Raw genomic sequence first — 12,701 nt, 5'->3', positions numbered from 1 at the left:
GGCTTGTGGCTGCCTACCCTGTGTGAACAGGCACAGCCTCTGTGGGAGGAATAACCCTGAATGCCCAACACAGTAGCAGTTCGTTTCTTGCTTGTGTGCATGAAGTCCGCTTGGCAGCGTGGTGTCAGTGCTGCGGCCATGACTCAGAGCGGGACGACAGATGCCCTGTCCTGTTGCTGTCGAAGCTTGGTTCCCCTTCTGCCCTCCACCCTGGGATACTGACCTCTAGGGATTTCCTAGAGCTCCCTGGTGGCTTCTGGCTGAGTTCAGCCGGTGGGAACATGGCAGGAGATGGAGCATGATGTGACTGGGCTTGTGATTTCTTCAGTCCTCCCTCTCCCGTCCTCCCAGAGAGACCCTTGTGGCTGATGTGTCCTCAGCAAGAGACCTCCTTTCATCTCAGCATGGCCCTTCCGCGAGACTCTTATCTTCTGGGTTCTGAAAACTGCCTTCTCCCTTCACCCGCTTCAGGCCAGGGGTGGTAACAGAGCTGCTGTTACTGCTTGGGTCCCGAGCCGCGTGCTACTGCGTGCGTGTTTTCCCTACACTCTGCCTGCGTTTTTGCAGATTTTCCCTTTATTGAATTCTCTTTGAATCGTTCAACTTACCCAGCTCCCATTTCCTTCTGGTATGCTGACTGGTAGAGTAGCTTCCAAGACGGCACGGCTGGCAAAGTTCACCTGGAGTGTGGGGTAGAGAGTGTGTGAACAGGAGGAGGAGCCTCGAGCGCCACCCATCGTGTCCCCCTCCCACCACCGCCTGTGACTTGGTTCTGTGGCCCTTGAAATGGAAGGCGTGGGACATGTGGCCCCCGACCCGGCAGCCGTTTCGTAGCAGCGAGTCCACACCGAGCAGCTGCCCTGCTAAGCAGCTGGTGTTCTGTGTCGGAGGAAGGGGCGGTTCTCAAGGCTGGGGGTCTTGGTATGAATATTCAGTATCACTGAACCTGATATCACCAGGATAGTTTATGTCTCTTAAGAGTCATTATAGCACAACCCCCTGTTTTAGAGACTGATGTATGTGAGTTTGGAGGAAACTGACAGATAACCAAGAAGTATTTGTTGGAGAGAAACGCTGGGTTTCTCTGTAAAATACTGAAGCCTGAACTGAAGTAGTTCCGGCATTTTCTGTGCTCTGTGCCGGGTGCTGTGCTGGGAGGTCACTGCGTAACCAAGGGGCCCTGATATGTCGCTTTAAATGTGGCACCGCTGACTGTGAGGTCCAACCAGGCCCAGGATGCGTGAACTCCAGCTCCATCAGAGGAAAATGGGCCTGCCCAAAGGAGGGTATAGAAACATTGACAGCTTTGTAAAGCTACACGTTTCTTCTTATCATTCAAAGGTAACTTGCCCTTGAAGTAAAAATAATCAAAATGCAGTGTGGGTCTCATGTCACACGTAAAAGTGCGACAGGAATGACACAAAGGCTGAGAAGACGGAAATGGAAGCGTGCTCTTTCTGCATGTGAACCCCGAAGCACCAGAGAGGCGCGGTGTTAGGGACTGTGAATGTGCACAGACATGTAGATATTCCTGGTGTATGCTTACAGCAATGAGTATGCGATCATTTTAAGTTGGACTGCGAGAAGTTAAAGATGGGTACTGTAAACCCTAAAGAATACCTAGAATAAAAAAGAGTTATAACTCATAAGCCAACAAAAAGATAAAATGGAAGCATACAAACTAATTAATGCAAAACAAGGCAGAAGGGAAGAAGGAACATATTGACAAATCGAAAACAAGTATCAGGATGGTAGATGTAAACCTAAATATATTGCTCATCACATTATATGTCAATGGACTGATTATCTCGATGATAAAGTAGGCATTGTCTTATTGGGAAAGAAATCAAAATCGAACTATATGCTACCTATAAAGGAACGCATTCTAAGTATAAAAGCATGGATACATTAAATACAAAAAGATGAAAAAAGGTAAACGATGCTAAAACTGATACTGTTCAAAGGAAAATAGGGTTTCTGGATTAATATCAGAAAAAGTAGGTTTTGGAGCAAAGAATATTATTAGGGACAAAGAAGGCCATGCCATAATGATACAGTGGTCAGTTGATCAGAGGGACTTAATCCACAGTGTTTATGCACTTAGTAACAGAGCTTCAAAATACACGAAACGAAAACTGATAGAGCACAAGAAAGAATCATAGTTGGAGATTTCAACACCCTCTTCTCATTAACGGATAGAACTCATAGAAATTCCTGTGAAGCCGTGACTTGCTCAGATGCCTGTAGCACATGGCTGGGAGAATTGCAATCTGTAGAGAAATGTGCTGTCCATTATTCACACCACTCCAGGCCACTGGGACAAGAATCTTCTGGACAAGCATCCTGGGCAAGTCTCCAGGAAGGCTAGGTTTTTGCAGAAGAGTGTAGGAAAAACGTCCCTGTGTGTCACTGGCAGAGTCTTCCTAGGAACGTGGGAGACAGACAGTCTGCCCCGCGGCATGCATGCTTTGCCACCTACTGTCCTTTCAGAGGATGCCCTTGAATGTTTCACTGATTTCAAATTAGCGATTGGTTAGAATAATTTTTCAAAAAACATACTTGCCCTTTTTTATGTGGGATATCACTGCTGAGCAAGTTGTACGCACACACATATATAATATGAACATGTTAACAAAAGTTGTAAAATGGTCTTTCAGAGAGCTATCTGCTCTGGCAACATGGAAAAACCGCAGGCTTCTTACAGTAACGTATGCAGGCACTGTCTGCCCACGTGTGTTCCTGTCGACATTGCTGAATGCTTCCTTCCCCGGGACTCAAGCACTCATCGGTCTTTCTGTGAAGGTGTGGCCATTAGGAAAAGATACAGCTTTTAACTCAAGGCCGCACCCCATTCATTAAAATGAAGAATCTTATCTTTCTTCCTTGAAAAGCATAGCCCATCTGGTTTGTTTTAGAAGGAGTATACTTCTGTGTTCTGTGCAATAAAAATGATTTATCTCTTCAATAACCAGCCCAGTCACAAGCCCATCTAATGTTAATAATTAATTTTGGGGCTTTCCAGCTAACTGGAGTGAACAGTGGTCTGATTTCTTCCCTCGGGTTTTTTCTGACTGAAGACAGTCGTTCCAGTACTGATTTCTTTGCTCACTGGGCTGAGATTTGAAACCTTGCTTCATTACAGTGCAGTGGGTCTTTCACGTTCCATCCATTCGCTTTGGAAAGGAAGGATTGTATCCTTATGTCTGACGAATTACTTGAGCCCAAGGATGGCATTTTCTGTTTTACTGCACGTAAGCCTCAGAAACAATGGGCACCAATCATCTTTATTGTGATTTTTGGACATTTATTGGGCAATCATCAGCTTTCAGGGCAAGCTGGATAGAAACGTCCATGCACGGTTGGCTTCCGAGGTGGTGGCTTCCTGTGTCTCCCGGGGCTCAGGCACCACCCTCCCGTCCTCCCCTTTCTCCACTGAATTGTGAGCCTCAAAAACTGTGCCACTGGGCCCACCAGTTGGTTGTTTAAATGACTTTCCTTAGGTGAACGGACAATTCAAATTAGACCTTAAATACACGTGATGTTCTTACATTCAAGTGGTCCTGAAATTGCTCCTGTAAATATTTCTCAGTGGATACTTCCCCAGGCTTTGGGGACTACGATTATGCTTTTTGCCAATGATTAATATCCCTCTCTATTCCACATTTCTTACGTTAATTGTCCTTACAGATTCTTTAGAAGCATTTTTAAAACGGTCTGCCGACGTTCTTTTAAAAATATTACTTTGCACCATCTGTAATGAAACTAGTTGTTCAAACAAAGGTTAACATCAACCCAAACATATTTTCCAGTTAGGGGACTTCTAAGACGTGGAGTATACACAAATAAAATTTGATTATGTTGCCAGGGAGAAGAAGTGAAAGGACTGTTGACCTTTTAATTCCCCTTTCCACTGCTATTAATAGATAATGTACAGGGCATCTTGGTTTGTCAATTCATTTGAAACTTTAATATTCCAATGAATATCCACTTTCCTTACAAGTCATTTAAGTTTTAGAAAGAAAGATATTTATTTATTCAGACACAGAGTCATGCTCTGCTGCCCAGGCTGGGGTGCAGGGGTGCAAACTCAGCTCACTGCAACCTTTACCTCCCGGGTTCAAGTGATTCTCCTGCCTCAGCCTCCTGAATAGCTGGGACCACAGGTGTACGCCACCACGCCCAGCTATTTTTTTTTTTTTTGTATTTTTAATAGAGATGGAGTTTCGCCATGTTGGCCAGGCTGATCTCAAACTCCTGCTCTCAAGTGATCTGCCCACCTTGGCCTCCCAAAGTGCTGGGACTACAGGCGTGAGCCACCACACCCGTCCAGAAGGAGGTGTTCGTATTTAGCCATCTTGCCAGCCACACTCTGGCCTATTGTATATCTTTACCTATCATCTCTTTCCCCAGCAATCTGAGAGTCTGTACTCTTCCTGTTCTGTGACTCTATCTCCCGACGTGGACTTGAAGTGCTAAATGTGTGCAAAGGGCCACGACACAAAGCTGTGCTGATCTCTGTGCTGTTTTCTTTCTGCGTGACATTACACTGAAGGGCTGACCCTGCTTTTACAGAATGGTGCCAGACTCCCAGAGGCTCTGCCCATGCATGGGAGAGGAGTCACAGTCGTCTCCTTCCAAGCGTCCTGAAAAAGCGCCCGTGAGGTCCGGCAGCCTCCCCAGCCCACGCGTGTTCCCTCCTCAGATGTGCGCTCTGTCCGTGGGAAATCCGCCTGGCCGTTCGGTGTGGGTGCTGTTGGGGTCAGCGCAGCGTCACCCCTGCCTGTTGGTTCGCTTCTTCCTCCTGGAAAGGTAGCTTGCTTCAGTGAAGCCAGGACGAAAACAGGCCACAAACAGGAGTCCCTGTTGGAGAGAGGCAGAGAAAGAGAGGAGAAGAGAGAAGAGCGGACATGGGGAGAGAGAGAGAGAGAAGGGAGGAGGCAGAGAAAGAGAAAGACAGGAGGCCAGGGGAAAGCTTGCTGCTCAGCCTGCTGGGCACAGGGGCTGCAGCGGGGCCGTGCTGTGCCAGCGTGCTGTGGCTTCCTGCGACTGCTGCTCCATGCACATGGTGCCTGCGTGGCACGGGGCCTACGTCTGCAGAGTGCCCTGCCTGGCACAGTCCTCGGGCTGGGGGGTGTTGCCTCCTCGTGGGAGGGAAGGGCCGGGAGATGACACTGGGCGCTGGACACATGTCGGCCCCGCCCTCGGCAGCTGGGAGCCTGTCCCGAGCCTGACTTCTCTGAGTCCCATTTGTTCCTTTTAAAATGGGGACCGTAGTAGCCACCTTCAGGGTTATCATGAGGGTTAAATGAGATAACAAAGGTGATGGCTTCAGCAGGAGCCCAACACAGACTGTACTCACTTAAATGACCATGGTTGTTAGAGATGCTCATCAGATAAAATCCTGGTAATAATATGGTGGGGAGAAGGCCTTTTCTCTACAGCACACTGCAGAGATACTGTCAAGTCATTGGGGCAAAGAGAGTGAAGGGCCCCATGTGGAAGGCCGAACCCTGCTCTGCTGTCTGCAGCGTCTCTTGCCCTGGGAGATACTTCCCACGAGGGACCCCTCCTGGTGGCTGCAGCACCGGCTCTGTTACAGGGAAGGCCTCATTACTCAGCTTGGGCTTCCCACAGCTGATCTCCAGTGGCACCAACCATTGAGATCCTCCTGCCCTGGGCGTAGAGGGACCAGCTGCCTCCTGCCCTCTGACTTCTGCCTGATTTCCATTGGTCTCACTCCAAGCAGTTCTTCCACAGGGCTCTGCACGGCCGATGCCGTCTGCCACCTGCCTTCTGTCTGTAGTCCCGAAGTGGCAGGAAGGCCACTTCAACCTTCCTGCCTGCTCTGTGGCCTTCCTGAGCGGTGGGTGCCTGGGGAAGAGCCTGCAGGTGACTTGGGCAGGGCATCCCTTGGAGGTCATGGCACAGGGTGAGGTAGCGAAAGCACTTCCTTGCCACGGGCTCTGTCATCTTGTCAAGCAGAACCGACCTCAGCCATGGCTGCGTAAATGGTGCCTACGTGGCACAGGGCCTAAGACTGAGGGAAAACCTTTCCCTCCATCCCTGGTACCCCAATCCCCACCTCCCCAAGCTGTCGTTTCTACTTGCCGTTGTCTCTTCGCCCTGAAAAATGTAAATTCTCTCGGCACTCTTAATGTATTAGGTACTCAATATTTTCAACATTTTTAGCTCCGTTTTTCTCAATGTGATGATGTAAGCATCATAGGACTGTTACGGGTTTTGATCTAGAAAGAACTAAAGGGTCCAGGGCTGAGGAAGCTGTTGAAGAAGAGGGCAGAAGAGGCAGAGGCGTGGGCAAGAACCTGTTTCCATCTCACAGTCTGGCATGAACCTGTCTTGTTAATGATCACGGTAGCAAGGGTTCTTGACAACAGTGGGCGTGACTCAGACCCATCAATTCTGGCTGTTTGAAACTTACGGCCTGAGGATTTTAAACATATCTAATACCCGGGGCTGGTGGGGATGAGGATTTGTTCCTGCCTGTAACTGAGACGTGGCGTAACGGGGATCCGCTCTCCTCCCGCAAGAGGACCATGGGCACCAAGAAACTTCTTGACCCACTGACCTCACTTGTAGGAACCTATCCTAAGGAAATAATTGAAGGCACACACAAAGACTTATCCACTAGGACTCACATAGTATTTGTCATTTATCTAGGTAAAAAAACAGAAATCCCCTAAATTTCCGTCAACAGACGGATGGTCAGGCTTAATTTGATGATCCATGTAATGGAATATAATGGCTGACATTAAAATGACATTGTAGAAGAATAGCTACTATTTAATAACCTGAGAAATGCTAATGAGATAGCTGAGTTGAACAATTAGAGGACAAATAAATTTGTGTATGTGAATACACGTGTGTGTGATGTGAGTCTCTGTGTATGTGAATGCGCGTATGTGTGAATGTGTCTCTGAGTACGTGAATATGCGTATGTGTGACCGTGTGTCTCTGTGTATGAATACGCATATGTGTGAATGCGTGTCTCTGTGTATGTGAATGTGCGTATGTGTGAATGCATGTCTCTGTGTATGTGAATGTGCGTATGTGTGAACATGTCTTTGTGTATGTGAATGCGTGTATGTGTGAACGTGTCTCTGTGTATGTGAATGCGTGTATGTGTGAACGTGTCTCTGTATGTGAATATGGGTATGTGTGAATGTGTCTGTATATGTGAACGTGCATATGTGTGAATGTGTCTCTGTGTATGTGAATATGGGTATGTGTCAACGTGTCTTTGTGTATGTGAATGCACGTATGTGTGAATGCGTGTCTCTGTGTATGTGAATGCGCGTATGTGTGAATGTGTCTCTGTGTATGTGAATATGGGTATGTGTCAACATGTCTTTGTGTATGTGAATGCGCGTATGTGTGAATGTGTGTCTCTGTGTATGTGAATGCGTGTATGTGTGAACGTGTCTCTGTGTGAATATGGGTATGTGTGAACGTGTCTCTGTGTATGTGAATGTGCGTATGTGTGAACGTGTCTCTGTGTATGTGAATATGGGTATGTGTGAATGTGTCTGTATATGTGAATGCGTGTATGTGTGAATGTGTCTCTGTGTATGTGAATATGGGTATGTGTGAACGTGTCTCTGTATGTGAATGTGCGTATGTGTGAATGTGTCTCTGTGTATGTGAATATGGGTATGTGTGAACGTGTCTCTGTGTATGTGAATGCGCGTATGTGTGAACATGTGTCTGTGTATGTGAATACACATGTGTGTGAATGTGTCTCTGTGTATGTGAATATGGGTATGTGTCAACGTGTCTTTGTGTATGTGAATGCGTGTATGTGTGAACGTGTGTCTCTGTGTATGTGAATATGGGTATGTGTCAACGTGTCTCTGTGTATGTGAATGTGCGTATGTGTGAACGTGTGTCTCTGTGAATGCGTGTGTGAATGTGTCTCTGTGTATGTGAATGCACGTATGTGTGAACATGTGTCTGTGTATGCGAATACGCATATGTGTGAATGTGTGTCTGTGTATGCGAATGTATGTGTGAACGTGTGTCTCTGCATGCATACGTGTGATGTGACCTAAAAATGTTCATTTATATGTAGGAAAAAAACACTGAAAGGAAATTATCTACATGTTAACATTGGGTATCTCCGAATTACAGAATTATGTACAGTTGCGGTTGTTTTATGTGTTATCTTCTGTAATTTCCTTTAATGTAAGTATCACCTGCTTATAAATGTATAGGCACATAAGGATTTTGCAAATGTATATACAGAGTTTGTTGAGACATAGGGGAAATCAGACAATGTGTAAATATGTAAAACTAGACGGTGCCCAGTCTTAGAGTGAAGTCAGAAGAATGTCAATGGGATTTCCTTTTTTAGTAGAGGAAAAATCAGGAATAATATAGATCTCATCGAAAACGTTGGGCTTTCAGCCTTGTGGAATGCCATTTTTATTTCCAGCCTCTGGAAAATGTTTTTGGGTAATCCTGAATCTTCTCTACATGTGAGCCGTGAGCTCTCTTGAGTCACAGGCTAGGGATTCTGTCATGCAATAGGACCCAAGTCCTCCTTGATGCTTCACCTGTTTGCAGAGAGGAACGGATCTGGAACATTGAAAATGCTATCTGTGTGGTGTTCAGTTTAAACTGGAATGGCCCAAAGTCTCTTTAGGAAATTTCCTGGTGAAACTCATTTTATTTTTGGATTTTTAGAAATATGATTACATAAAAAAGCTCAGAAATGATTACCTATATGCTTAACTACAATGATAAAATATTTTGTGTACACAAAGTAGATAAATGCAAATATTAAACGGTAATAAAAATCAGGCAGACATGGCATCACAGAGAAGATAAAACGGACTTTGGGTTTTTCCCCATTTCTACTTTTCCTTCTTAGTGGCAAGAAGGTGAGTCCGTCACATTGTGCAGTGTGGTGCTGCTTTAGGACCCCATGGACCTCCACTCTCCTGAGCACTGTCCTCTCTTCGGAGGGTCAGTATTGAGTCTCCAAAGATTGTTGATGTAATGACTTAGAAAACTTGTTTTATTTGAGTTAAAAAAACAAATAAGCTATGGTTACTGGGTTTTAACCCATTCATTATGAAGCGTGTATGTATGTACTTATTTTTGAGACAGGATCTTGCTTTGTTGCCCAGGCTGGAGTGCAGTAGCACAATCTCGGCTCACTGAAGGTTTGACCTCTCAGGCTCAAGCAGTCCTTCCACCAGCCTTCCCAGTAGCTGGGACATAGGCTTGCACCACCATACCTCGCTAATTTTTGAATTTTTTAGAGACAGGGTTTTGCCATGTTGCCCAGGCTGGTTGTGAACTCCTAGACTCGGGCAATCCACCTGCCTTGGCTTCCCAAAGTGCTGAGATTACAGATGTGAGCCACTGTGGCTAGCTGTAATTATTGAGTATTTATGAAGAACCTACTTTGAACTGGGTACCACTAAGAGTACCAAAGAAAACAAGATGAAATCAACATGGCAGCCATTCTTAAGGACCTCACAGTCTACTGAACCTCAGTGAGTCAACATCCACAATCTATCTTTATCTTTTCCATTTACACCCCCTTAGTTACTGTAACAAAACCAAGGGTTTTGTTTCTTTCTTAAAGCAAGAGGGTCTCCTCCACACTGGAGTGCAGTGGTTCTATCATAGCTCACTGCAGCCTTGAACCCCAGGGCTCAAGTGATTCTTCTGCCTCAGTCTTCCAAGTAGCTAGGAGTACAAGTGCATACCACTATGCCTGAAAATTTTTTATTATTTTTATTTTCCATAGAGATGGGGTCTTGTTGTGTTGCCCAGGCTGGTCTTGAACTGACCTTAATCGATCCTCCCACCTTGGCCTCCCAAAGTGCTGGGATTACAGGTTGGAACCACCATGCTCGGCCTTGCTTTCTTTTAATCTACATTGCATGACTGAGAAAATAACGTGAGGGAGGTCACCATCTCCATAACATTCGGTTCTCCCAGCCCTCTTTCCCCCCCGGGAGCATCAGAAAACATCTGGTTGTTTGGTCCACTCACTGTGACATTTATCTAAATGTACCTAAGGAGTTACGGTTACAGATTTATAGTTATGGGAAACACGGGTAGGAGGATCTCAATTGTAAGCCAGTTTGAGCAGCTAAAAGCATGCAAATTATTAAATCTCTTGGGCAGAGAGATTCTTCCACCTTTCTACTTTCATTACCAAAGCTAAGGTACCTACTTTATAACTCTGTCTCCTGCCATGCGGCCCAGCCTCTGAGGAGAGTCCTCAGTCACCTGTGCTCTCCATGGGAAGTGGCCCAGAGCTGCCTAGAGATGACACCCAGAGGATACTCCCTGGCCCCAGGCAGACTCCTTTTCTGACTTCTCAGAGATGTGGTGCTGGTGTTAGACAGAACTCGGGGCCCAGGTTGACCCATGCATAGGGGTTCTGTTGTCTGTATCACAGGAGAATTCTTGAATGAGAAAGAAGCAAGTGAAAAGATTTTTCTTAAAATTTCTTCCTCTGTTGTACATTTGTGATTAGAAAGAATGACTGTCATTTCTGCAGGCGAATGTTTCATAGCATCGATAGCATCTCTACCTGTCCTGGGACCCTTTAGAAAAGGCAATGCACCTGCACATAAAATGACATATTCCCAGTGATCAGGAACGAAAATTATTCCTGCGGCTTCTCATGGAATCTGGCCGTCTTTAGCATCATGTGTCCTTTAATGAGGGTGACCATATATGCCTGTGCAGTTACTTCCCTTTCAATAGGCTCCTGATCTGGATGATACATTTATGGTGGTCCTTCCATATGGCGGGCAGGCCAGTATGGTGGAAGACCATCCTGCCCAGTGTGAACCTTTGCCTTGCTTCAGGTGTGGCTGCTGTCCTTGGAGAGCTTCCTTCTTGCCATTCTGGTTATCGTCTTATTCCAGTCCCTGGGTCCTGACTTCTGCTGATTGGTTTTCCAGTGGAAGCCATTAGGGTATTTAAATGTGAATTTCTTGTGATTTTAGGAAATAGATATTTTTTTTGCCTATGAAAGGGCCAACCAGACTCTGAATGTTTTTCTTGATGAGAAGCTGTGCATGAAATAGCAAAGGTGGCCTGAATCTTCTGCTAATGCAAAAGTGAGCCTAAAAGTGTCATCCCACAGTGTGTGGTCTCATGTGCGAGTTTCGGCTTTGCATTTTCAATTGAGTTGGGGAGGAGAGTTGTTTCTAATGGTCTCTTCTAAAAACTTTAGCCTTTTACAATTCAGACTGACCCTTAGGCAAATTTCCTTGTTAGATTTACCACAGAATCTTGGGCACATTCTTGAATCTAGCGCCCAAGTGCTGGGAACACATTGATTGTTTCTGTGTTGGTGATTCTGTTCCCTTCCCTGTCTCTTTCAGGTCTCCCTCTCCCTTGCTCCAGATGTCCAGCTCCAGGTCTAAAGATCCCTGCTTTACTGAAAACACTCCTTTGCTGAGGAATTCCTTACAGGAGAAAGGGTAAGATATGCTCCCCCTCATATGAAAGGAAGAGTTGCTGGGCATCCTTCTTGGCATGTATGCTGGAGAACTTCTTGAGATGTGAACTTTTACTGGACATGTTTAACCTCTCCCAGATCTTGACAATTTATTGTAGTGGATGTTCATGATTCCAGTGGTTATATTCTGTGGGTATTAATTTCCAGACGGCCTTGAGCATGACCCTGCAGTGATTGCACAGCACACATGCACACTCATGCATGCACGAAACTCTGATGGGCCATTTTACTAGCTGGGGTTTCTCAGCTAGGGCGAGGTTGGAATTGCCTGGAGACATTTTTGGTTGTCACGCTGAGGGCTGAGGGCTGAGGGCTGAGGTGCTTCTGGCATCTAAGGGCAGGGGTCAGGGATGCTGCCAAATGTTCTGCAATGCACAGGACAGCCCCCACCACAAAGAATTATCCAGCGCAAATGGCAGTAGTGATGAAGCTGAGAAACCCTATATATGTGTTTCACAAAAAAACTCAATTTCCTGCAAACTTGCAGGTCCTTTTTGGGCACAAATTAGGGTGGTTCTGGAATTGTCTGAGCAGAGCTGACCTGGGGGGTAAGTTACAGATGCTTCCTGCTGGGATGAATGGCCATGGGCCAGGCGTGCGGCCTCATCTTCTCTTCTTTCTGCAAGCAAACTGCCACAAGCCTGCGCCACCTGCTCCATGTTTCCTGGCTCCCTGCACATCACAAACTTGGTGACATTAATACCCACAGAATATAACCACTGGAATCATAAACATCTACGACAACAAATTGTCAGGATCTGGCAGAGGTTAAACATGTCCAGTAAAAACTGTCATTTGATCAATCTGATCAAAAGTATCAGAACCCAGTTTAAAATCATTTATTCAAGCACAAAGCTGAGGATAGCCATTTGGGAAACACAGAATCCAGAGAAATGGCATCAGTGCTCCAGAGCTGAAAAGATAAGGTCTTATTAATATAGGCAGAAAACAAAGAAATGTAGAAGGACTACATTTTCATCCAAGGCTGGTGTACGAGTTACAGCTTTCCCCCCAATGTAAAAGAGTCTATTTGACATTCCATGTTAGACGATGTGATAGTCACGAGGTCTTTGTGTGAGAGAAGAAGGAAGTTAATCTATCAATGAAGATCAACAGTGAAGAGGAAAGGGGACTTGTCTGGTGCCTGTTAGTCTTTTACAACATTTTATAAAACAATGTAGGTAAGGAAAAA

The 12,701-nt window shown here is 45.7% G+C and overlaps 1 protein-coding gene across 6 annotated transcripts in view; it reads left to right on the top strand.

Annotated features, from left to right (window-relative positions):
• OCA2 (OCA2 melanosomal transmembrane protein) overlaps positions 1 to 12,701 on the top strand; it is a 241,394-nt gene that overhangs the window by 30,933 nt on the left and 197,760 nt on the right. For all 6 annotated transcript variants that reach the window (XM_074400144.1, XM_039480091.2, XM_039480090.2 and 3 more), the window contains exon 2: positions 11,373 to 11,471. In XM_074400144.1, coding sequence (XP_074256245.1) covers positions 11,395 to 11,471 — 77 coding nt within the window. In that variant the 5' untranslated portion in view covers positions 11,373 to 11,394. The remainder of the gene's footprint in view (positions 1 to 11,372; positions 11,472 to 12,701) is intronic.

Source organism: Saimiri boliviensis, chromosome 5, assembly GCF_048565385.1.
Source record: "Saimiri boliviensis isolate mSaiBol1 chromosome 5, mSaiBol1.pri, whole genome shotgun sequence".
Lineage (NCBI taxonomy): Eukaryota > Metazoa > Chordata > Mammalia > Primates > Cebidae > Saimiri > Saimiri boliviensis.
Note: the sequence above shows the minus strand (reverse complement) of the source record. Positions and strands in the feature narration are given on the sequence as shown.